The following is a 25,435-nucleotide window of genomic DNA, read 5'->3' on the forward strand; positions in this document are numbered from 1 at the left end:
CAGCCCGAGACTCAAACCCACAACCTTAGGGTTAGGAGTCATGCTCTGTAACCACTAGGCCATGACTCCTACAACTTGGCAAAAAGCAAAATACTGTGCAAAATGATAATATCACAGTGAATATGTAACTATGAGAAAACTTTGGAACAGTGAGATTCCATGTGGGCAGGGCTGTGAGAACACAGTCTTTCATGTCATTTACCATTGGGTTTGAACATCACAGATGAGCTCAAAGGGAAATCCACACACATTCTGTGGTCAGAACTGCAGAAAAATCACACACAGTACATATCCACTTGTGTGGAGTGTGCAAGAGAGATGAACAATGCAGGGCATTGTGGGATTGACAGCGGAGAGGTGTACGCATCGTAAAGTTGTGCCACACTCAACATTATGCCAATAAGAGATGAAAAACATCAAATCGCTGTGAGGATGAACGATGTGGAATCTGTCATAAACATCAAAACATTCAAACATTTACATTCATTAGAGTTTCTGGTGGGCTCACATACTTAAATTACATATTACTCAATTTAATTCAGATTTAAACGTTTAAAGAGTTTAATTGTGGCTATACTATAATAATGTATATGTGATACTTCAATGAACATAATTTAAAGGAAGATCTTGTTTGTGCAATTGGAACAGATTTGGAAAAATTAAGTAATTTTCTTACCAAGAGGATCATCTACAGTGAATGGGTACCATCAGAATGAGAGTTCAAACAGCTGATTAAAGCATCACAATAATCCACACAAGTACAGATAAACAGTTAACGTCTTATGAAATAAAAAGCTACTGTACGTGTTTGTAAGAAAAAAAAAATACATCAGGAATTTTAACCTTAAACTACTACTTCTGGACAAAATGCAAATCCACAATCCATTATTGTGATGTTTTTATCGGCTGTTTGAACTCTAATTCTGACAGCACCCATTCACTGCAGAGGATCCAATGGGGATCAAGTGATGCAATACTAAATTTCTCCAAATCTGATGAACAAACTAACTCATCCACATCGTTGATGGCCTAAGGATGAGTACAGTTTCAGCAGATTTTCATTTTTGGGTGAACAACTCCTTTAAAAGCAATTGTGACACACTAAAGACAACCACACAGCTCTACATTTACAGACAGAAAGTGGTGCCTGGTGTTTTGAGCAATATTAAGAATTTTCTTCTTCCACACCATTGGACATGTACAGGTCTCTGTTTGTTATTTTCCTTTCCCTGAGGCAGTGGACTGATGTGGGCAATGGACAGATGCCTAAGTCCCTGCTGCCATCCAGCTGAGACTCTTGTGACTGTGACTTTGAGCTGAACCTGTAGTCAATGCTGCAGCTCTCAGAACAACACTAATCCCCAGTCAGCAAGGATTGATCCCATGTCCCCTCCTGCATCTGCTTTCTCTCTCTCGACCAAAAAACTACTGATTCAGCACAGAGGGAGAGAGAGAGATGGATCTGATCTCTAATTATGGACCTCAATGGCTCTCGTTGAGGCAGCCTCAGTTAAAGTTGCTGTCGAGGGCACCTTTAAGGGTCAGTGGTGGCGTATGTCGTATGTCAGCTCTGTCACCACCATTGAACCATTGATCCACCTCTGCAGCTCTGCAGTTCATGAGAGCTGTCACAAGGTGGCAGCCACTGACGCAGTTTCTGCGGGCCTATGGGAAAACACAGCGCGCCTCTGATGTATTCAGAATGATCACCACCATTATATAAAAGCCAATAGCGGGATTAGGAGAGAAGATAACACCTGCCATGCATGACCAACTGCAGCCCTAGTGTAGAGAGGCCACTGCGCGCACACACACACACACACACACACACACACACACACACACACACACACACACACACACACACACACACACACACACACACAGTTGTATTACAATTCACTTTTGTAGACTTTCACTTCACTTGTGTACAATGTGTCATAAAATACTGACAGATAAGGGACTTTGAGTATTATGACATAATAATAATAATAATAATAATAATAATAATAATAATAATAATAATAATAATTAACGTTAACATGAATATTATTATATATTATTCTAAAGTTTATATTCTGTAAGATTTTTGTGTTTTGGAAATAGATTTCTTATACTCACCAAGGCTGTATTTATTTGATAACAAATTCAGTAGGAACAGGGATATTGTAAAATATTATTATGAATTTAGATAAATGCTTTCTTTTTAATGCATGTTAATGCATGTTATTACTTCAGCATTACAATCCTTCTAATATGCTGAACTGATGATTAGGAGAAATGTATTATTATTATCATTATTGTTAAAAACAGCTGTGCTGCTTTATATTTTCCTTGATGAATATAAAGTTTAAAAAGAACAGCATTTATTTAAAGGTTTTTTGTAAGTTTTTTTTGTAACAAGGTTTTTACTGACACCTTTGAATTGCATCCTTGCTAAATAAAAGTAGATTAAAATAAAAAAAATGGATGAAATCTTACTGTTTCATATAATCTCAATGATGACATTAAATAAAATGCGATAAATAAATAAATAACATTTATATATCTAATAATATAAATAAAATTATATTCAAATTACTGTGTGAAACTGGAAACTAATATATGCCCGTTGCAATAAAAAAACTATGTAAATATAATACAGTTTAAAATGTTATATTATGTGCGTGATTGTTCATTTCAGCTGACCTGTAGTTTCCCAGGTAAACGCCGTCAGGGTTGAGCATGGGAACAATCTTAAAGGTCACATGATCACGCAGGACCTGAGCGATGGGATGCTGGCTGACCAGAAAGTCGATGACACCTGCAGGAAAGACGAATACACGCAATAAAGTATAATGCACGACACGCAAAAGACGTTCATCATATCAAATTGAGTATAAAAAGACACAACTTTAATTGGACAGCAAATGGCATTAAAACATCAGCGAAGGATATCAGAGTCACACATCTCCAGTCAATACGAATGAAATAGACCAGACAACAAGATGAAAGAGAGAGATTTGAGAAACAAAGATCATACTCATTACAGCAACAAAATGAGAAAGAGACACAGACAGAGGCCAGACGGAGAGAATGGAAGGGAGTGAGGCATGTCGATAGTGGCGGTCACCAGTTGTCCTTCCATTTGCCCTGTACTGAGAGCGAATAATTGACAGGTAAACAAGAAGCATAGAAAGAGAGAGCAGGAGTGTGTGTGTGAGAGAGGGCAGACCCCATCTCATTCCCCCATCTTCCTCAACCTCTCACCCACTCTGTCCTGCTCATTAGTGCTAATGGAGGCATAACAAGCTCTCTAATTGAGTCAATGTGGCACAGAGGCAGGCCACACTGCTATGCTACCTAATTGCTTGAAGTTCCTATATTTATTCATGCATATCTGCATGTGTGTGTGTTATTTAGGTGGCAGGGCAGGTGACTTTGAAGCTTCGTACTGACCGAACTTCAGTTAATTGTAAAAGCCCTTTTTCAGTATTACAACAAGGCCGAACTCAATAATTAGCTGCATGAAGATTTGGGCTGAGATGAACCACGGTCATAAATTATATGGATGCACACAGAAGGTACAGACTAACTGTTTTGTTTTCAGTTGCAAATTATAATGCAGGATGACAGAAGGTTGAAGTCATGGAGATATATACACAATTATTTAATGTACATCTAAAAACAATAGAATAAAATATTGGTAAATGAAAAAACAATTAATTTTCATTTTAACATTTTAGAAAATGTGAGTGATCCTCAGTGTCACCATGGTTGCCAAGGGCCCACATCTAATGCGAACCCACAGCACTTCCCAGAAATATTTTAAGATAGGGGTCTTAAAAACTTTTTCAGCTCAAGGGCCCTAAAATAACCTGTGCATGGCACATTGTAAATATATTTTTCATTTTAGACATTACTATTATATACACAGGGGGAAAAAATTTATGTGCACTACTGCTCAAAGGTTTTGAGCCAGTAATTTTTATATTTATTTATTTATTAATTATTTAGCATGGATGGATTAAAGGAGTAACAGTAACAACATTTATAATATTACAAAAGATGTCTATTTTAAATAATTTATGTTTTTCTATTCATTAAAGAATCCTGAAAAATATATATATAATTGTTTTGGGGGGAAAATATTAAGCAGTTCAAAAGTGAATAATAATAAATGTTTAAACACCAAATTAGAATATCAGAATGATTTCAGGAGGATCATGTAACATGAAAACTGGATTAATGTCTACTGAAATCTCAGCTGGAGAATTATAGGAATAATAATTGCATAATAAATAAAAATGTAATTAAATGGAAAAAAATATATATATATATATATATATATATATATATATATATATATAATAATAATAATAAAAAATAATAAAATAAATAAATTATGAGTGGTTATGAGGAAAACTCCTTACCATGTGGTTTCCAGAGTGTTGCTTAAGCTTTGATGATATTTAATTGCTATTGTATTTTTACATTTCAGTTTGAGATTCAATTACAACTGAAACAAAAACTAGCAGATCCCCTTCAATACCGCATCATACTCCCTGTAGATTGAAGACCCACATTTTAGGAGAACAAAGATAGCAATTAATGATTTTACATTAAGCTTTGGAAACCTCTAACATAATCCACCTGTGAAGAGACTGCATTGTATCATTATTTGTCAAGGACACTTTCAGGAAAGCTATGTCTCTGTATTGTAAGGCAGAGTGAAAGCAGACTTTTTCTATAGAATTGATGTTATTGATGGTATTGCCTTTGAAATCTGGGCACTTTGTCAGACTGTTGTGTCAGCAAGTGTTGTGCTCCGTGACAGGTAAGGTCTTTGCATCGCCGGCTTTAAACAGATTTAGGAGTGATGCAGAGAAGGTGAGCTGACACTTCCTGTAATCTTCCATACACTCCCTGACATCCTGTTTTTCTGTTCATCCGTTGACCTTCGCTCACAGCGGAGCCATGCACCCAACTTAAAGTACAAAAAGAAAAACGTTCTGATGAACTGTAAAGGCCCACCGAGGCCATCGTTGGTCAGTGTTTTGTATTTCAGCCGATTACAGAATCTCAGGACATCATCGTGCTGTGTATGTTTGAGTGTTGAGACGAGGCAAGGTCTTACCGTGACAGATGAAGGAAGCAGGTGATTCTCCAGGGTGAACCCGGGCTGTGAGAAACACCACCCTCTTTTCTCGCTCTGGGTTCAGACAGGCTGAAACACACACACACACACAAACGCAGAAAGGTTAGTCTCAGCAGGTAGGGGTCTCGGCAGGACAGTGTATGTGTGGTCAGGAGCCATATGTCTGGACCCTGGAGTTTCAGACCTCAGACATGCGGCAGGAAACCTAGTATGACAGGACAGGAGTGATAGGAAATGTCAGAGCTAATGAAGACTCCACAGGAGGACAAAACACAATGAGCTACTGATCGCAAGGAGCAGGAGAAAAACATCTTGTAGCTGGTTAATGTATATGGATCCTCAAGTGCCTACATCTTTTCAATTAAGGCTTTAACTACACAAGTTTAATATTAAGTAATAAAAGCGCCCACCCTAAAGTCTCTATGATGAGGTCTAATGTTCTAGACCTCTTTCAATGTACGTTTATTTGATTATATATATATATATATATATATATATATATATATATATATATATATATATATATATATATATATCTTTTCAATAAGCGTCTTCATTTGAAGCACATAAAAACACTGCGGGATGAATTACAGTACTAAAGATGCTTTCCTTAGCATGTACCACTAATTCACAATTATTTAAGACAATATGTACTCAGTATTTACTAAAAGCTGGAATTTATTATCCATCCACTCAGACCATTTATGCAAATTAAGCAGCAAAAATGGGTCATTCAGAAACAGCCATTAAAAGTTATTAAAGACAGTAAGAAATCTACCAGTTTGTAGCTGGCCAATCATAATAGAGGTCATTTATATATAGAAAGTTATAGCAAATAGCCCGTTTAATTCAAAGGGTCAGAGATAAAACCATCATGCAAAACTAAACTGTTTTGGTTTACAAAAACCTGAAAACCCTTTAGGGAATATATTAAAAGCTACTTTTTTGCCCCTTTTCAATTTGAACTGAAACATTCATTTCAATGAACCTTATAAAGGTTATAGCCCTTTCTTAGTTTTTGGTAGATAGGATTTTAAGGTTACTGTGTTTTTAAATGAATTCTATGTTAGGCACTTCATCATGGGTGCAATAATAACTCCTAGATCTGTTTCCAGATATTACGTCCTCTTCTCCTCTTTTACAATCTCCAAATGATACAGGGAGGAATTTAATGCTGCGTAAATCAGATCAGTCCCTCTCTGTGAGCGATTCCAGTTGGGAATGGAATGGGAATACCATTCAAGTTAATGAAAAGAAAGGCTGGACGAATGCGAAAGGACTGCCAACAAAAGCTTCTCTTTAAGTCTGATGCTCTTCAAGGCAGAGAAGCGAGCACATTTTAGTCTCAGAGCACTCCGTTCCTTAAAGCTGGATGCTACAGGAATGTGCACGATGGGGAATTGGTTCGGCCTTCACTGTTTCCTCTTATCGGTTTGTGCCGTGGGTTGTCCAAACAGGTTAGCCAGAAAGAACTTTTTCTAGCAAGAAAATCACATAATGACCAAGAATTTACACCTGTAGGGAGATAGAAGCACAAGCACACACACACACACACACATACACACACTTGCAGTATATAAGGCCACTGTTATCACTTTCTATTAGCAGGCACATAGATAAAATACATAGAGGTTTTAAAGGACAGACACTGATGACAAAAATGCTAAATTGGTCTTTGAACTAATATGGTTGATTATATTCAATGCAGAAGTAATGCATCAAGAGGAAAAATGAACATGCACTGTCTTCCGTGCGTGTTTAAGTCAGAGGAATATCCAAATTAATAAGGCACAAGCGCACATGTGTGCTGATGCCTCAGCAGTCTGAGGAATAGCAGAACACAGGTCAATCCTCAAAGATATCCTCCTCATTTCCAGACTTGACCACGAATGAAACATTAAAATATCCAAATGCATTATTCAGCAGGCTCCTTGAATATTATATCCATCCATCACTAGCTGTAAAGACGAGCATGGCCTAATACATTATGTCTATGGTGACTTGGGCTCCTGCGGGGCCGTCTTTAAGTCTGTAAAGGATTGCGAAGGCTGAAGGGAAATGATTAGAACTGTACCTGAGATCATTGTGGCAGTTTGGCTCTTAAAGCAGTTCAAGGAAGCCTGTCGTCTCAAAGCTGGCTTTTACTAGTAGTAAGAGGGATTGGATTTATAAAAATATACTGTGGTAACAACAGCTTCTGCAAAAGTACAGCTATTGCTACTACAAGAAAAATGTGGTAAATTTACCACCGCTTTCATCATAAAAAGAAACACTAGATTGTTCCAGTCCTGAATTCTGACTGTGTTCCAGGTTGATACAGTATTACATAATATCTCTGCACACCACTTTTTGATGCCACAAAGACCCCAAAACATGATTACAAAGGACCCCTTCCTAAAATACAAAAGGTGACTTAATATTATCAAATAAGACCCACTCTATACTGTTAAAAATGTCGAAATAATAAATTTTTAAAATGTTATTATCTGTAAAATGTCAAAAGTGTATCTGGAAAATATTTAGTTTGTACTAAGCTGAATGAAAGTAATTATTATTAATGCTTTTTTTTCTGTTTGGACAATAATTATTTCTTATTCATCATCTTTCTCTAAACTCTTTTCATCTTGATTTGCCCCAAAATATTGTTACAATTATATTTCATATGCTACTATTACTAATTATACTACTACTACAAATATTTACCATCATGATCACACTTTTAAGGTCTTATTCTCACTATTAACACAATTAATAATAATGAGAACTGGTCCATATACCAAATATTTGTATGCAATATTACATAGTACATTCATATGTAATATTTTAAATAATATTTTAGAGTATTATCATAAACTAATTTAATATGCAAATATATGTTGATATTACAGTAGTATTATTATACAGAACTATTTGTTTATAGCTGCAACAATGCTGGTGGATGGTCTCCATAGTACATTTTTGTAAGGGTAATTTCCATTCTTTGGATCATAGTCACTGCATATGGTGTAGCAGAAAACCCCACTGCAGTGAACAGATGATTATCTGTCATGTAAAGCAACTGTTACCACATGGATGCACACACACACACACACATACACCGCCCTCTCATGAGACTTCCTTGTCTTGTATATCCGGTCAATAATATATCACGGCCTCTCTCGCTGTGTCCTAAACGACTCCGGTGATTGTTGAGCTCATTGCTATGTACACAAGCCTAATATCTTATTGATCTCATCTGGGTTTGTGCTGAGCTGCAGGAAATGCTGATTGCCGCTATGCCACGTTCACCCATATATATTCTAATCTGCTTCCTGGGGGCCTGAAAACACTTCGGCATGGGCTGCAATCATAAAACATTTGTCGAATTTTACAGGAAAATTTCTCTCGCCGCCTCTCTCCCCTCTCTGTCCTTCACAGAGATGGATGGCTTTGCCATTCAGAAGTCTCGGTGGAAAGGCTCGGGCGTTTGCTGGAAATGTGAGCGCTTGCGTTTCAGCAGGCACCGGGTGTGCGGCTCCATCAGTTATAAATCCCACCTCGGGCCCAACCCGCCGCAAACAAGCCAGCGGATGTAAAACAATGCAGCAGCCTGGAGGCAACCGCTACACTTAGACGTGCGGGACAGATGGGGTGAGTCTTGTGTTTACGTTGCGTCGTGCCTAAAGACCTCCCTTCCCATTAAAGCGAACAGCCCTGAAACATTCATTACGAGTCACTTGCAGCCATTCCATACGGTTCCTTTCCGAATTAATACTCTGTAAGATGTATTTTTAATGTTCATTTGCGTCAGTGTTTTTATCAGCGTTTTCCAGAGGGCCCGCAGCTTAGCAGAGAGCAAACGTTTATCTTTATGTTGAGAACTGCTGCGTGAGCTCTCTTTCTTTTCATTTCTCTTGCTCTCAAAACACAACACATGTCGGACTTGGAGTCCCTTCACCTGCAGGTGGTGCTAAAGATCAACAACAGGCGTTCAATTCGCCCCCTCCAACCCTGCAGAAAAGGCAGAAAAAACTCTTACGAAACAAGACAAATGTGCTTTAGCAATCGGCTAAGTTTTCTTCCCCGCCTGTTTCGCTGCATCAGTGCTTTTCTTATACTCTGTTTTCCTTTGACATCCGTCAGGCATCCTGATGCCTTAATGTATGAACGTTACCTTGACCGATTTCATAACCTCACCTCTCCCGTTTACCTATAAGGACCTGGTGGGACATAAACAAGCGCTCTCTCCTATAGGCGAGACATGCTCCCAATTAGACCATAAAGCACGAGTAATGGGCTGACTCTTTTAAAAGGACTCCACAGGCCCGCTCTATATCTCCTTTAATGGTGCTTCTGGCCTGGTAGCGATGGGAATCCCTCATCTCAAAGAAGATCCCACCACTCCAAATCATACGAAAGGTCAACAACCCCGTTCGGCTCCTTCTACTGCTCCCCACTTCCATTAGAAAAGGAATGAAAGGCGGAGGGGAAAACGAGAGCGAGACGGGGGAGAAATTGTATGTTGACAACCTTGGTTGAGACAACCACCTCAGCATATTTCTCACCTGAGAGCACAAGTCCCCCACGTTACCGCTTGATGCAAGGAAATAAAAAATTCAACACGAGTGTACTGTGATCAGGTGCGATAAATATGTAAATGGCGTCAAAAGAAGAGAAGTGTCTTTGACAAAAAGTGAAAAATCTAATGGATTTTGAAGGTTATGCAGATTGTGCAGTTTGGCTTTTCTCCTGCGGTCGACGTGCCACTTTTAATGCAAGCTGATAAGACATGAAAAGGGCCCTGACGTAACACAATTACTCGGGATCTTTAAGAGAGCTGGAACCCGAGCAGATCAAATTCAGCAGAAATGGCAGCTTCGCTCTGTTCAAGACGAGCCGAGTAAGTTTCATCACGCCGGCCTGAGATAGATGACTCAAACATGACAGGCTGCATTTATTTCTGCTGTGTCCTTTCTGTTGGGTCAGACGACGCCGAGTCCAGATCTACTGCTCAATAACCACTTGCCCTCTATTATTATTAGCATTACTATTCTATACCATTACTATGCAGAAATGTACAGTGGGGTCTGAAAGTCTGAAAACACCAGTGAAAATGTTATCTAGTTTAATACAATTTCTATCATGTTGTACCTTTGTACTACCATAGTTTTCTGGACATGATGGTGCTATGGTAAAATGATGCTTTTTGGATATGTTTACAGTTTACAAAAACAATATGGACTTCATACTTTCTACAGTATAATACATACTTAGTATTTGAAAAAATACATAAAAATAAACATTCATTACTATTAAAATGATATAGCACACTAGTACCAATCTTGTTTTGTGCCCTCCAACCTCCACCCCAGGAGGGGTTCTCCAAAAGCATTCAGTTATTCTGAACGGCACCCGGCACCTTCACGCTGGAGTGCATTAGCATCAGTTTGCAGCAGCAGTGGAATGACACGCTCGCGCGTGTGTGCGTCATATCAGCCGACACGGACTAGCTGTAAATTGTCAGTAGTGTTAAATTTATACAGGGCGCAGGCTGCTGTACAGGGTGCTGAAGCCGAACAGTCATCAACCTCCCTCTTTCTCTCACTCCCAGCTCACTTTATTCTTCAAGGACAGGGCTTTAAGAGAAATAGAGCTTTACGCCTGTGGATTCCTGCCTGTGTACAGGTCAGGTGGAAGCAGAACAGGCAGTACGCGCCGCGTCTCCTTGTGGAATTTCTTCAGCCACAAGGTCATAAACCATTTTTCACCCCAGGGCTCCTCAATGTTACTCTCTCACCTCAAAACATCAGACTAGCTCTTCAATCTGAGATCTGATTCTATTCAAACGCTGCATCTCTGAAAGAAGCCCTTTGAATACATCCATCTCATTCTTTTACATCGCATTTATCGCCAGCAGTGGGCCAGATCGGGGCTGCCACAAAGCCGGACTGTGAAAGGACCGTGTCTGAGTCAAAGTCGAGGGGATAACAGAGGTCAGACCGGAGGAGAAAGGGAAGAGAAAGTGCTTGCCCGAGTCAACAACCTGCTATACATGATCCTAAGTCAGATCTCAGCCTGTAAGTGGAAGCTGAAGTGAGCAATCAAGGGCCGGAGAGATTTTGGTTCCCACATCGCACTGTAAGAAGCGAGTCACTCCAGAGGATTACAATGGCATGTTATGACACTGGTATCAGACCGAGCTGAAGAGAGAGCAAAGACTCAGCAGAGAGCAAAACTCAGCATGTAAATACAATTCTGAACCCTCTTAAGCCTCTTGGATGGTCCGGAGGGATAAAAGCACTGAGCGCGGGGTGATTAGAGATCGATTTTGCACAATCAAGAATACCCTCTCTCGCTCACACTCATCGCCGTGAAATGGAGAGATCTCTGTTCTCGACAATTTCATGACAATAGAGGTTGAGAGAAGTGGAGGAAGTGTCAAGCAAAAGTCATTCAAACGGAGGAAAGAAAAAATATTGAACACTCTAAAATGTATGAATTAAACATTGAAATAATGCATTGAAATAAACCAGGTTTTATAGGTTATATAGTACTCAAAATGAAGAGAAAGGGGACATTTTGCTGTTAAGGTGAACAATCAGTGACATGGTTGTCCAAATTCAGTGCAGAAGAATTCCCTATAAGTTCTTGAGTATAAATTTGGGAAAGTTTGAATTTGAAGTTTGAATGGCATGAGGTGGAAATAAATACAATAATTAATACTCATTTCATTCACACTTGATTTTAAGGTCCAACTCTTGCCATTAACGTACCATTAACCACTTTTTTTGCTATTTATTAATTAGTAAGGTAGTTGTTGAGGTTTAGGCATTTGGGAATATTAGGGATGTAGAATACGATAATGCAGAATATGTGTTTTTTCAAGTACTAATAAACAGCCAATATGTTAATAATATGCATGCTAATAAGCAACTATAGTGAGAATTCATCTCTGTCCTTAAGTGTTAGGGTCTGTCTGTCTGATTATCTATTTGTCTATCATTACCTTTATCTGTAAAGCAAACCTTCAGTTTTCTGTTCTTTAATATTTTTTGAATATAAAAATCTATATTATTTTCACATTGAAATTCAAAGTAATTTTGCATTCTTTTAATTCAAACCTGTTTTAAACATGCATGAAAACACACTGGGTTAGCTAAAAGTAGTTTAACATTTAGGTTTGATATTCTATCTAATGCATTTAAAATTCATATAATTTACGCAAAGCTCAAGTGTCTAAATTTGTTTTGTCGTATCTATATATGGAACTAAATTATATGCACAGAAAGTGGCTTTATGAATGTGGCTAAAAAAGCGTCCTTTGGCGTCAACTGACAAATCCAATACCATCTTTCTGTCCTTTTAACATATGAGCTTTCACAGATGACAGACCATGTGAAATTGTGACTTGAAAAAAAGAAAGAAGAAAGAAAACAGCAAACAGCAAGCTGCCTCTTGACATTAAGGAGAATAACAAGAGAGAAAGAGAGAGACAGACAGACAGAGAGAGAGAAATCTGTCATGCTTAAAGCCCTTTTGCCAAATTGCTTGCCCTCGATTTGGCAGCATTGGTCATAGTCTCCCTCCACTCTCCCCAACTCCTGCCTCGTCCCTTCAAAACAGAAAAAAAGGTGGAGAGAAAAGATATAAGAGATGCATGTCTGTGCTTTAAACGACAGGGAATCAGAGAGAGGCAATAATAGGTTTTTTCTGAAGAATGCACGACTGAACTTTATTGCTGCCTTGCTTGAAAGAACGAGTTACAAACAAGAAGAAAAAAGCAGTGGTGATTTCTTTGGGATATGCCCCTAGCTGTGCCACCCCCTCCATATGTGACAGTGGGGGCTAGAAGGGCGTGTGGGGGGAACCGCTCGCCACTTGACAGCCAACCGCTGCTACCCTGGAAACAAGTCCGGTGCTGCCGTGGAAACAGGCTTAGATCGAAACAAGCATTGAGCAACCACAAAGGTAAACCTAGCATGAGATTCAAGAACCTTTTAAAGGCTGAGGTACATCATACCTGCTGCAAGAGAGAGAAGGAATGAAGGTATAACACTGACAATATTCAAACTGCATCACTTCCTCTAACGTGTTAAAACAGTCTAAATTTTTGACTACACTAACCTGAAGTCTGGTCATTACTTTAGTTTACTAGACGAAATGCCCACTTAGTCACCGTAAAGTCTGCTTTAAAAATTACAACGATGGGAATCAAAAATAATTGTAAAATTCCGATGCAAATTACTCAATGATTCCATTTCCTTAATGATTTCAAGAATGATTATTTTAGTACTTAAAAAAAATAATGAAATATAAATGTATATAGTATAAAATATTACTATTAAAAGTCACAGTTTATTATTACTATATTAACACAGAACAAAAAATGTGGTAACAATTGTGATGCATTTATTTTTAGATTTATTTTACATATTGTCATAAGTCTCACAGGTTATGCGCTTGATTCACTTAAAAAAAAGATCAGACTACATAAGAGTCATTCTGTAAACAACCTATACTGGACTTGCCATCAGTTTGATATTGTGGATGTATTAGTGGTCTTGCGGTGCTGCTGAATACGTATTGCAGGACACTCTCAGAGTATTTTGCTATTATATTCTCTCTGCACTGGTGTTTTTTTTTTAGCTAGTGATTTCAGACAATATATGCACCAGACGGTTAGTGAACGGACTGTGGGTGGTCTGTGGGCGTCCCGTCTGAGACTATGTAGTACATATCTAACCTTGTGCATGCAATAACAAACCCCTGCAATCTCGAAAGGTCACTTGGATCATGTCAGGCTCGATACAATTGTACTGAAACACATCTCCGGCTGGGAAGAAGCAAGTAATTTTACACAGTTCACCCACTCCCGAAAAAGCTCGGTCTGTAAGCGCAGTTGAAAGAAAGACGGCTTTTTTAATATAGGTTATTAGTTTCCTGCCCCCCATAGAGTTCTAAATAATTTCTGAAAGCAACAAAGTCCAGACGGGAAACCTCTCTCTGCGCCCAACTTTATTACGTGGCTACAGCTCCGAGGTTTAATTTCTCTCATGATTTTTTTTTTTTTTTTTGCTCTTATTCCTTCTTTTTTCTTTCCTCTTCTCACTACATAGTGAGATCCCTGACACTCAATTTACAGCCTCACCATCTCTGTCAATCTCAATCTTATACTCTCTAAAAATATATTCACACACAGGCCTCGCTTTTAGCCGGGGGCGGCAATTGTGGATGGCAAACTATTTTCTTGAGAGCTCTCTCTCTCTCTCTCTCTCTCTCTTCTCTGCTGTCTCACTCACTGGGTTGTCAGTGGTTTATTGATTAAGCAGTGAGAGAAGAAGGTCTTTCAGATCTCTCTCCACACTAATCAGGAGAGAGGGAGCACTTGTGGATGAAGCACAAACTCAACGTGGTCATTTCTCAGACGTCAGTGATCAGAACAAGACAGGACTTTGATAGGAAAGAACAAATAAACACACAAATGTCACACTGGGGACATTCAATTGACATTGTTTCTTCTACATAGAATTATTTTTTTTGAAAATTATTTTGGAATTTATTGATGTTATAATAATAATAATAATGGAGTCATTCAATTAAATACATGTTTAGTAATTTACAAATGTACTACTATAAGTAAACCCACTGCATCTTATAAGTCTGCTCCTAACCCTAACATAAAAGCTTTCATGAATAAATCAAAAGGATCTCAAGGACTTAAACTGAAAAAAAAAAAGAACCCAGATGTTTCTTGATGCTTCATTCCCTCCCTTTACTTAAAGAAAAATCATATTAGCACTTCTGTACACTCTCTCTATTACTGCAGATCAGCAAAGCACATTATACAGATAAATAACACACTCCAGGAGTGTTAAACCATTGTTTTAATTGCTGTCATTTTCACCTACATACATTACCACTTCAAACCTGCAATTGTCCAGCCCACTCCAGCTCTGACTGCAAACCCTTAATGTAAATGAATAACATTATGCTGCTATTCAAGACGTGAAATCAAAACTTGCCCTACTTACTCTTTTCTAATAAATACAAATGTGCATGCTTCATCTGGACTTGCCAGTCTATTCTAAGGTAAAATCTCAGCTTTTTTTCTTAGGGAATTTTCGGTCACACTTTATTTAAAGGTCCAATTCTCACAATTAACTAACCATTAACTATGATTTTTGCCTCTATTAACTTCTAATTTGCTGCTTATTCATAGTTTATAGTTAGTGAGAATTGGACCGTATTCTAAAGTGTTACTGAATTTTCAATGTCAGAGCAATCATTATTCTAGTAGTTGCTGACAAGTGACTTTATGAGTGAGTGATTTAAATCATTAATTTAAATGATTTGTTCAAAAACGAATTTATTTAAAAATGAATACAACGTGCTGCACTTTAAGTGAGTCATTGTATCATTCACTCAGACGATTCGCTCAAAAACACTGGCTGCGTCCGAAATTCTAAAACTGCACACTTAGTAGGTACTTCTTTTTAATAAGTAATTCCTTTGCCACAAGTGTGTTCTATGTAGTATGTGTTTTGCATACAAATAATCCTTACTTACTATATTTGCCATGTCGTCATTATCGCGACCAACTAGTGTCAGTAGCATCACTTCATGGGATAGTAAAATATCCACTGAAAGCACACACCAAAATCTTCCGCTTACTGTTTTAAAAACAATGTAAATTCAGACATAATGCTGTTTTAACAGTTTTTTTTGTCTACTACATAGTAGGAAAGTATGCATTACTTATGCAGCAACTGATATACTGACCCAACACATTTATTCAAACATTCCATTTTAACTTCTTGCTTATCGAACTGTTGTATAAAAGCAACATACTGAGCAAACATACCCAAAAACAGCAACATGTTCTGGTTCATATGACATGTTTAGTTCTCAATTTAAAGGGCAGAAAGTATTTACTTAAAGGGAGAGGAAAATGTTAGGCTAGACATATTAAGAATTGATCAAGAGTGGTTGTAAAGGGCACAGACACAGTTTGTGCTTAGCATGTCCAACTGTGCACTTTTAATTTAGCTGAGTTTGGTTTTAAAGAGACAGATGCCAGGTGCCCTTTAAGTCGAATACGTTTGCCATTTCCTTTACAATGATACAAGCAAATTTAATAACGGCCTCCAGGGCTTACTGCAGCCACAGTTGTGTGGGATGCATTTAGTCTGACTTTGATACAGATTAATGAAATGTCACTTAATTGAGGGGGATTTGCTTGTTGAAAGAGGGTCCAATTTCAGCCCTTGTGTCACATTTAGCCCGGGAGGTGATTGATAGAGTTGACTGTTGACCGCGCCGGACCGGGTCACAATTACACAACATTTCCTTCTCTCACTCTGGGTTTCTCTTTAGCCCAAGGAGCCGCTTTTCCCAACAGCACATGAAACATGCTCGCATTTTATTGGTATGTCTGTTGTGGGACTTTCTTCTGAGGGAAACAGAGTGGGGAAGGAAAGAGCTCTTATGAGGTGTGTTTTTCTCTCTGAGGAGTTTGCTGAATTCCTCGTCTGAGCAGATACTCTTTAAACCTAAAGGCTTCAAAACGAGCAGAGAGTTTGAAGCTGTTCTACAAAAGATGGGCCCTGAAGGAGAAAGCTCTACATCTCACCGAATATGTTTACACGAAGAGCGATTTTTCAAGTGTGTATGGTATTCCGGGGGTTTAAGATGGGCAGAGTAAACTGGTATCTTGAATATATCTTTTATTGAAATGAGATGTTTTGTGCATTCCTCTGCCAATATGAATATTCAAGACAGCTATATGCATTTCTGAATAATGCGCCTGTGTGGTATTAACACAAGAATATTTGTACTGGTAACATCTGCTCTTATCTCACAGAATATTTAACAGCTTAGTCTGAAAATATATATGCATAAATGTGCTCTCGCTGCATCCTCAGCATTTATTCTAACCTCAAACAGCAGTCTACAACAAGGCAAATGTCTGAAATGCCATCTGCGGCAGTACAAATGTGCCACTGTAAAGGCCATGGCAGCAAGTTCAACCCCAACCACGGTCCTCACAACCAGACGGGGTAAAAATAGAAGATGAATTCATTTTCAGGGCAAAAGTGGGGAAAAAAAACTGGGGCATGTAGTAATTATGATGAATGGCTAAAAAGCTAAATAAAATCCACAAAAGTCAATGCATCAAAACTCAAGATTGCATTTCCTTCTCTTCTTTGACTAAATTTAAGCACACTGCAAACTTGCCATGAATTTGTTAGTACTTGTAAAAATACAAATCTTACAGTTTCTTTAATGTGCTGAGTATATATATATAAAAAAAATTAAAATCAATATATGAATGTGTGCATTCGTTTCCTTTTCCCTATGTTCTTACAACACAGATTTCACTTAAATGAGCTTCTAATAAGAATAAGAGTCGATAGAATGGTAATGTCTTAGGTCCGCCCGCACATTGGGATAATTGCACAGTTGGGATTTTGCTTTAAGAGTTGTTCATCTCCCACAGGGAAGATGCTATTAGCCCATCGTTCTTTTTCTCAAAAGACTTGGCTGCTCACTCACTCATTCACATGAATATGCATTAAGGACAATAAAATTCCATATGGAGCAACACACAGTGGGCTGCCATTTTGTGAGAATGTACTTTTGCATATTACAGCCAGTTTGCTATGACAACGCAGTAAACTAAAACTAGCATTCAGCTAGCATTCAAGTTGCCGTTTGTTTGTTAATAACAGAGCGCATTCCTCACCAGTGGATTAGATTTGTAACACTGTATATAAAATAATAATAATTGTGAATTAAGAGTATTTGGCTGGCAGTTGCTGTACCTTCACAAGTTTTACATAGTACACATATGGTGTATTCAATCAAGTGAATTAACAATGAACAGAAGCACCAGAATCACAATTATTTTATGTACATCATGGTTGTCTCATATATTAAAGGTGCTGTATGTAATTTTTTGACTGTGCTAAAGCATAAAAATACTCTAATGTTTTCAGATATTAAGGAAACATTGTAAGTTTAATTACTTGATTCTCTGAAAAACAATGCTACAGCTAGTAATTTTGCTGTTAAATGCGTGTTCCATGTCAGAATGTCTGTTTGTTTTGGTCTGTATGATTCCGCCAAATGCAAATCTACCCAGTAGTATTTCAATTGTTGAAGGAAAACACATTGTATTGCAGCCACGGAAGCTTTCAAACACACTGGGTCAAAGCTAGCAGATTCTACCCGACCTAAAATGTCTCGGCATCCATATAAGTAGCTTTATAACTAAGAACCACTCTCCAATATTTGGACTGCACAAGCCATTTCAAAGACTAGCTGCATCAATATTTCATATTGCACCTTTATCAGTGGTCAGGGGATATGGTTATGTATGGGTATGTACTTGTTAAAACTTTACCATAAACTATACATATTAGTGATGGGAGAAACTAACCTTTTTGAATTGCTTTTTTAATTGAAAAGTTCGAAACACCACACACGTAGGTGACACTTGCTGGTCAAAACATGCAAAAATTGCTTTTACAAACCCACTGTTTTATTGAAACTATTATACATTAAATGCAATTGAAATAATCAAATGCCAACAAATATGAAGTGTCTCTTTAATGTGTTTTTAATTGTTATTATTATTATTAATTTGAAAGGCTTGTTTTGTGAAGAACTTGTCTTAAACAGGTCAAATAACAGACAATTGACTACTACTCTTCCTTTTAATGACACAAACGTCTTATTAGAAATGTCTACAAAAATTATAAAACTGACCTAAGATCAGGTTAAAACTAAACACAACATAGATGCTGTTTCAGTAGTGCACCACTGGGGGGCGATCTCAATGAACTCGCGCGATTTACGAGTTCACAGACATCACCCCCCAATAGCAAACCACAGAATTTTTGACAGGTTTTGAAACAATTATGATGTAACGAAGTCTTGTTTATGGAAAGCACGTGACTTTGGCTTGATATGCACTCCGTTCCACTGGTTTGAAACAAGCACAGGTTTCGAAGCTTTGTGAAGCAGTGCTTCAAAAGCAACATGCACTAATACATATACAGTACATTTAGTACCAAATATGTCCTAGTTGAATCATTCTGTAAAATTCTGAACACAGCATTTAATTGAGAAAGATGAATGTTAATTCAGGTAAAACCCTCTGAATATTTTACCATGTACTATTACACAACTTCCCTGGAATGAAAAAGGGTTGAACCAATAAAACGGGAATCATCATCAGACTCTCATTCCCTCGGTTACCTGAGATGGCAGGCAGGGAAGGAGGGCGTGGATTTAGTGATTACAGCGTTGCCATAGCGATTGGCAGGTCGGGCGGAATGGGGCGGAAAGGGCCTACGTTTGAAGTGGTAAGTCCTTTCATAATACTTTGATCAGAGAGATGTTTGTAGTGGGGGCAAACCTGAAGAACAAACAGGACTTCAGAAAGATCAGCTATCTGTTCAGTAACTTTCAGTCTCTAAAGGGAACAGAAAAAACCCTCAACCGATAATCGCTGACTTTTTTATGCAGATTACAGAAGGAAGAAAGACAGAAAGCGCTTGGACAGACAGGGAGGATGAAAAAAAGAAGTCGCTGAGGGAACAGCCGTTCTTTGACTCTACCCGTCTTACGCGTGCCAGCCTTATATTTGCACAAAGACGCTGCCAAATGAAATTCAGTGTAGAGTAAATACTTACACAGCACACATGTGTGTGTTTCCCACTCAAGAACTCTTAAAACACTAGAAAATGTAATTGAAAACAAAGTGAATAGGTGACTGGCGCATGTTAGTGCAGTGAAGCGTAAATTTTCCAGCTTCACGCGTCTGCCTCTAAATGTGGGTGTGTGATTGAGTATGTTCTGGTAACTGTCAGTAGGTGTGCGAGTGTGCGGTGTGCAATAACTCTATACGCGTAGTGCCACCACACTAAAGCCATTAGATCTCAGCTAGAGAACTAGAAGTACTTTAGTGCTGTAGGTGTGACCCATAGCCCCCAAACTCCTCCATCACAAAACCGAGGACAGCAGAAAGCAAACCAGGACAGGACAGAGCACAGCAGGGGCACCAGTTGGGGGGCTATAGCGGGTGTGGGCAGGATACTGATTGCCCCTTTCTCATGCCTCAAAATCACATCGTTCCCTGGCTAAAAATATCCAAGAAAACTCTTAAACAAAAAGGGAACATGCTCCCCTCTGGCACTTCATAAGAGAACACTGCATACTTCATAAGTGCAAACTCTCGATTTATAATTACCGCTTCCACTCGTTCGGTCTAAAGGAAAGCTTTGATGGTTAGCACGGAGCAAAAGCATGTGGTGCAGGATTACATGGCCTTTTGAGTCTGATCTCGCCATAGAACTTAATTGAGGTCCTTCGCTATAACAAACAGCGAGTGACTTCATCTTCTTCTCAATAAATAGTGCTATATGAGTTTGCGACTCCCCCTCCTCCTATTGAGAGTTTCCAGGGACCACAGTCCACAGAGAATGTGGGAAAGGCAGGCTTCTGGTTGCATAGAGGGAGCATCAGATAGGATAATGTATTATTAAAACCCCCAATGTCTTAGTGTTTAATATAATCAGCAGCGGAGCAGACACGCTCTACTTACGGCTCTGTTGCCTGCCGTCTCATCTAATCCATACCCCACTTTGCTCTCTCGGAATTTGCTAAAGTATCTGTTCATGAGCATTCCGAGGAGACCGAGTCTCAGAGGTAAGCGGTGGGACGGAGCAGGTATTTTACAGAAGAGGGGGACAGAGATGGGATTACATGCAAATGACTTACAGTACATTCAGTGGAAAATTTGTAATTATCTGAGGCACTCAGACTGAACAAATAAAAAATGTTTGGAGACTCAAGTCGGTAAACACTCCAGGGGGTCTCGCCGGACATGTTCTGTCCCGCAGAATGGCAGAGGGAGTTCTGAGTCTGAGCTTAGCTTGACAACATTCGGGATGAGAGCACAGGCCATGTTATGAACCGGTGCAAAATACTAATGAAATGTTAATTATTATCCTCGTGTGTCAGTGAGATGAGCCCGGACGGGTTCCCACAGGAAGACCTGTCAGCAGACTGAGGAAGAAGGAGAGGTAGAGCGAGACAGACAGGATGAGGAGGCCCTGACCTTTACTGTCAGTCTAGAGAGAGGGACAGCGACAGCCAAGGAGGGAGAGAGAGAGATCAAGACAGAAAAGAAGCCCCAGAGCCCCCTGACTCCTTGTCTTACGCCAGTCATCCACTGGGACACATCATTCTGACCTGCTCTGATCCATGACTGCTCTGCTCAACAGCTTTCCACCAATCAGCAGGCAGAAAGTCCTCTGACTGCCACACGCACTGCAGCTATCGTCTGCATGGGAGATCAAACTGAGCCGTTTAAAGAGCATAGTTTTGATTTGTAGAACTTCACTGAAACTTCCAATGAATGCATCATAGTACTTCAATGTTTTCTGTGGTATATATTATCAGTGTTGAAAACAGTTGACCATTACCCAAACAAACCTCTGCTGTGTCTCTCTATTATCAGGGGTGATATTTCTTAACAAGCTGTAAAAAGATCTTATGTACTGCAAAACAAATCTGTGTGGACATAAGTAATTGCTGTATCTATTCCAGTACACACACACACACACACACACACACACACACACACACATATTTAGAGATGCAGATATGTTAGTTATCCCTGAACAGTGCCATCTCCATAAAGGGGCAGCTGTAGGAGTAATTGGGATTGTAAAGGGATTGTAGGGTTTTAATCCGCTCTCACTTCCTAGCAATTCACATACAGTTTACTACAAAACACTGCTGTTACCCTACATGCATGAGATCAAGCATGCTGGACTTCACTGTGAAAGTGCAAAACACTGCAAAGTGTAATATAATCACAACAACCATACACTCCTATGAAGAAACCAGTGCCTGTTTTTTTTCTTCTTTTTTTACAAGAACATCAAACTCTCACTCTTAAGCGGTTTTCACACTTGGGGCCCTATCTTGCACCCAGCGCAATTGACTTTGTACACCGACGCATGTGTCATTCCTATTTTGCACCCGCGCAAAGCGCGCTTTTCCCTCCACAGAAGCACGTCGCTAAACTAGCGAATGAACTTGCGCTCCCTGGGCGGTTCAGCGCAAAAAAGGAGGCGTGTTCCGGCGCAAACAATCCCTGGTGCTATTTTGTTGTTCCATTAAACAATTGCGCCACTGACCAGAAAAAACCTAGTCTAAAGTCAGTGGCGCGTTGCGCGTTGTTCATTATGCTATTTTAAGGGCGCAAGCTTGACCATAATGTATAGCGTGCACAACGCGCATATACTTTGCTCATGTAATCTACACAGATGCAACAGTTATTTTTGCAAATCATAAATTGTTACACTAAAAAAATATTAACACATGAGATGACGGAAATCATTGTGAAATCTTGCTTACAAATTATTCAGGCTAATTGTAGTAATTAAGGATCAGACCTGTTTGCCCGATAGTGGCAAGACATATATGTATATAAGGACATCTGACAAATTTGTTTGTCCGTCATGAACCAGGAAAAAAAAAAAATCGATGAAACAATTGTGGCTATTTCCTCCCACACCTGTTTAACCGACGCTATTTTGGGTGGGTTTCTCCCATCCCCATACAACACAACTTCTCTGTCTTTCACTGCTCTTACAAGAACATCAGTCTCCTCGGCTGTGAACCGCTCCTGGCGTGCGCCTGGTAAATACGCCATAATAATAGCAATCCATAATGGAACTTGCGCACCTGCTTTTAAAGGGAATGTTGGATGACGCTCCGATTGGTTTATTTCACGTTACGCCCAAACCACACCTATGAATAATGAAGCTACTTCAGACCAACCCATTTTAGATTTGCGCCGGGCGCAAGAGCCATTTATCCCGCCGGGAAAATAGCAACAGCGCCGAGACCCGCCCACAAACTTACTTGCGCTTCGCGCTTTGACACTTGCGTTTCAGATCGTTAAAATAGGGCCCCTCGGTTTGATTGCTAGGTCTGAACTCAAGTTCAATTCTACCCTTTCCCTGCAGGTCTTTTTTCACAAATGATATTTTATTATTTGGTTCTGAACTGAAGTGTGGTACATTTGCGTCATCTATGTAAGTGCCACCGGCAGCTGTTTACCACTTTCACTGATCACCAGGACATGACCACAGAAACGGATGATTCTTCAATCTGACTTTGCTGCAGCATGGAATTGATATGCTGGTTTCGTCTGGTCAGAGGAGAACTGGCCCCCCAACTGAGCCTGGTTTCTCCCAAGGTTTCTTGTCGCTGTCGCCTCTGGCTTGCTTAGTTGGGATCACTTCATCTACAGCGATATCGTTGACTTGATTGCAAATAAATGCACAGACACTATTTAAACTGAACAGAGATGACATCACTGAATTCAATGATGAACTGCCTTTAACTATCATTTTGCATTATTGACACACTGTTTTCCTAATGAATGTTGTTCAGTTGCTTTGACGCAATGTATTTAGTTTAAAGTGCTATATAAATAAAGGGGACTTGACTTGACTGTAGCTAGCTATCAGATTCACAAGAAAAAGGCAAAAATGGAAACCATTGTTCGTGTCAACGCACAGGATTGTGGGATATCAAAGGCAGTGAAGGATGCTGCCTTCAAAATTCGATCAGAACGAGGTACCTCCGGAGACAGGAGGTGAAGCAGGATTTGTAATTGGATGTAACTTGATGCCTCCCTGCCTTGGAATGCTGACTCCGAAAGAAGAATTTTAGAACTTTCGGACGCAGCCAATGTATTATTTTTATTTCATGTTTATAAAAGGAAATTACAATAAATAAATAGTTAAATTAGTCAAACTGGTCATAACTGAGCACTTCTTGTTAATATCGGCTGCAATCAATAGTTGTGTCCAAAGTACAAAACCTTAAGAATCCAACCTAACGAACCCAACACTACGTCAAATGGGCTCTGTTCTGCACTGTGTGAAATTCTCTTATTGTCATTCTGCTTACCCTGCACTCGCTGAAGTCCACTGAGCGGAGACCAAAGCAGCACTGAAGGCTCAAGCGCCACATGTCAGCACCACAGAAACCCCCAGAACATGCAGCAGTCAGAGCGCTTCAGACGGCCCAGTAACAGGAGCACGTAGCCCTCAATGACAGCTCTCAACACGGGACATTACTTTGTCCTGTGCTGTGGGAGGGGAAGCAGGTGTGTGTTGTGGTGTGACAAAACCTGAGGTGACAGCTTGTGTTTTCATTCGGCCCTCTGCAGGACACAGTATATCGGTTTGGTCACGCTGCTTCAATCTCGCTCGCTCTTCATTTCTTTCTATCAGTCATTGTCCAATGGGCTTCCTCTCTTTAATTTACCTCTTCAGCATAATTCTTAGCATTTATCAGCTTCTTTCCATCTCTTTGACATGACTTGTGTAAACAGTGATGCAATGCAATTTTTCGGAGAGGAAAATATGTAACTTACATTTTAATATCGATTGAACAAATACAAACAAATAGGAATTCATGCTCTGCATTTAACCCATCCAAAGTGCACACACACACTGTGAACACACACCCGGAGCAGTGGGCACCCGGAGCAGTGAGCAGTGGGGAGCAGTTGGGGGTTCGATGCCTTGCTCAAGGACACCTAAGTCGTGGAACTGAAGGTGGAGTGCATATGCCACTGTACATGCACTCCCCCCACCCACAATTCCTGCCGGCCTGGGACTCGAACTCACAACCTTTCAATTGGGAGTCCGACTCTATAACCATTAGGCCACGACTTCCCTCCAAAAGGGGGTTGGGGGTTCGGTGCCTTGCTCAAGGGCACCTCAGTCATGGTATTGCCGGCCTGAGACTCGAACCCACAACCTTAGGGTTACGACTTCCCATATATCACATTTATATCAATATTTACAATCCCACAAATTAAGATAATTCATATTACTAAACCATTTTTCCCACTGCATCACATCTCCCACTTTTACATCATCTTGTACCACACATTTTAAAGACGCCCTTAAAAAGGTGCTTTAAAAAGTAGTAAAGACATGCTTTAAAAATGCTGCAATATGTTCTGTTCTGTTCTATTGCACCCAATCCAGTTATTTTTGAACAAAAGTGAGTGTCTTTGTTGAGGCGTGCTGACTGCAGACTTACAAAAACACGACAAGCTTGCAGCTCAAGTTGTTTCCTCTTTCCACTAAACTCTCTCTGTTTCTCTGGGAGGCCAATCAAGGCCACTTCTGTCAGTTCTCGTCGTCCCCTTTACTGAAGCCTTTGTGGCTATGGCTAGATCTCTTCTTGCCTGCCGAGCTATCAACACCTCTGTCACCC

General features: G+C 39.5%; 2 protein-coding genes across 2 annotated transcripts in view; one reads left to right on the forward strand and one right to left on the reverse strand.

Annotated features, from left to right (window-relative positions):
- dnttip2 (deoxynucleotidyltransferase, terminal, interacting protein 2) overlaps positions 1–1,292 on the forward strand; it is a 9,380-nt gene extending 8,088 nt beyond the window's left edge. Inside the window, exon 6 of the mRNA XM_052564306.1 lies at positions 1,235–1,292. Within this exon, the coding sequence (XP_052420266.1) occupies positions 1,235–1,292 (58 nt within the window). The remainder of the gene's footprint in view (positions 1–1,234) is intronic.
- A 1,353-nt stretch (positions 1,293–2,645) lies between these two features.
- The window catches only part of agbl4 (AGBL carboxypeptidase 4), a 285,604-nt gene continuing 262,814 nt past the window's right edge, over positions 2,646–25,435 (reverse strand). The window contains exons 8-9 of the mRNA XM_052564307.1: positions 5,117–5,206; positions 2,646–2,803 (exon numbers count right to left, since the gene is read on the reverse strand). Coding sequence (XP_052420267.1) covers positions 2,646–2,803; positions 5,117–5,206 — 248 coding nt within the window. The remainder of the gene's footprint in view (positions 2,804–5,116; positions 5,207–25,435) is intronic.

Source organism: Carassius gibelio, chromosome B8 (genome assembly GCF_023724105.1).
Source record: "Carassius gibelio isolate Cgi1373 ecotype wild population from Czech Republic chromosome B8, carGib1.2-hapl.c, whole genome shotgun sequence".
In the NCBI taxonomy this organism is placed as follows: domain Eukaryota; kingdom Metazoa; phylum Chordata; class Actinopteri; order Cypriniformes; family Cyprinidae; genus Carassius; species Carassius gibelio.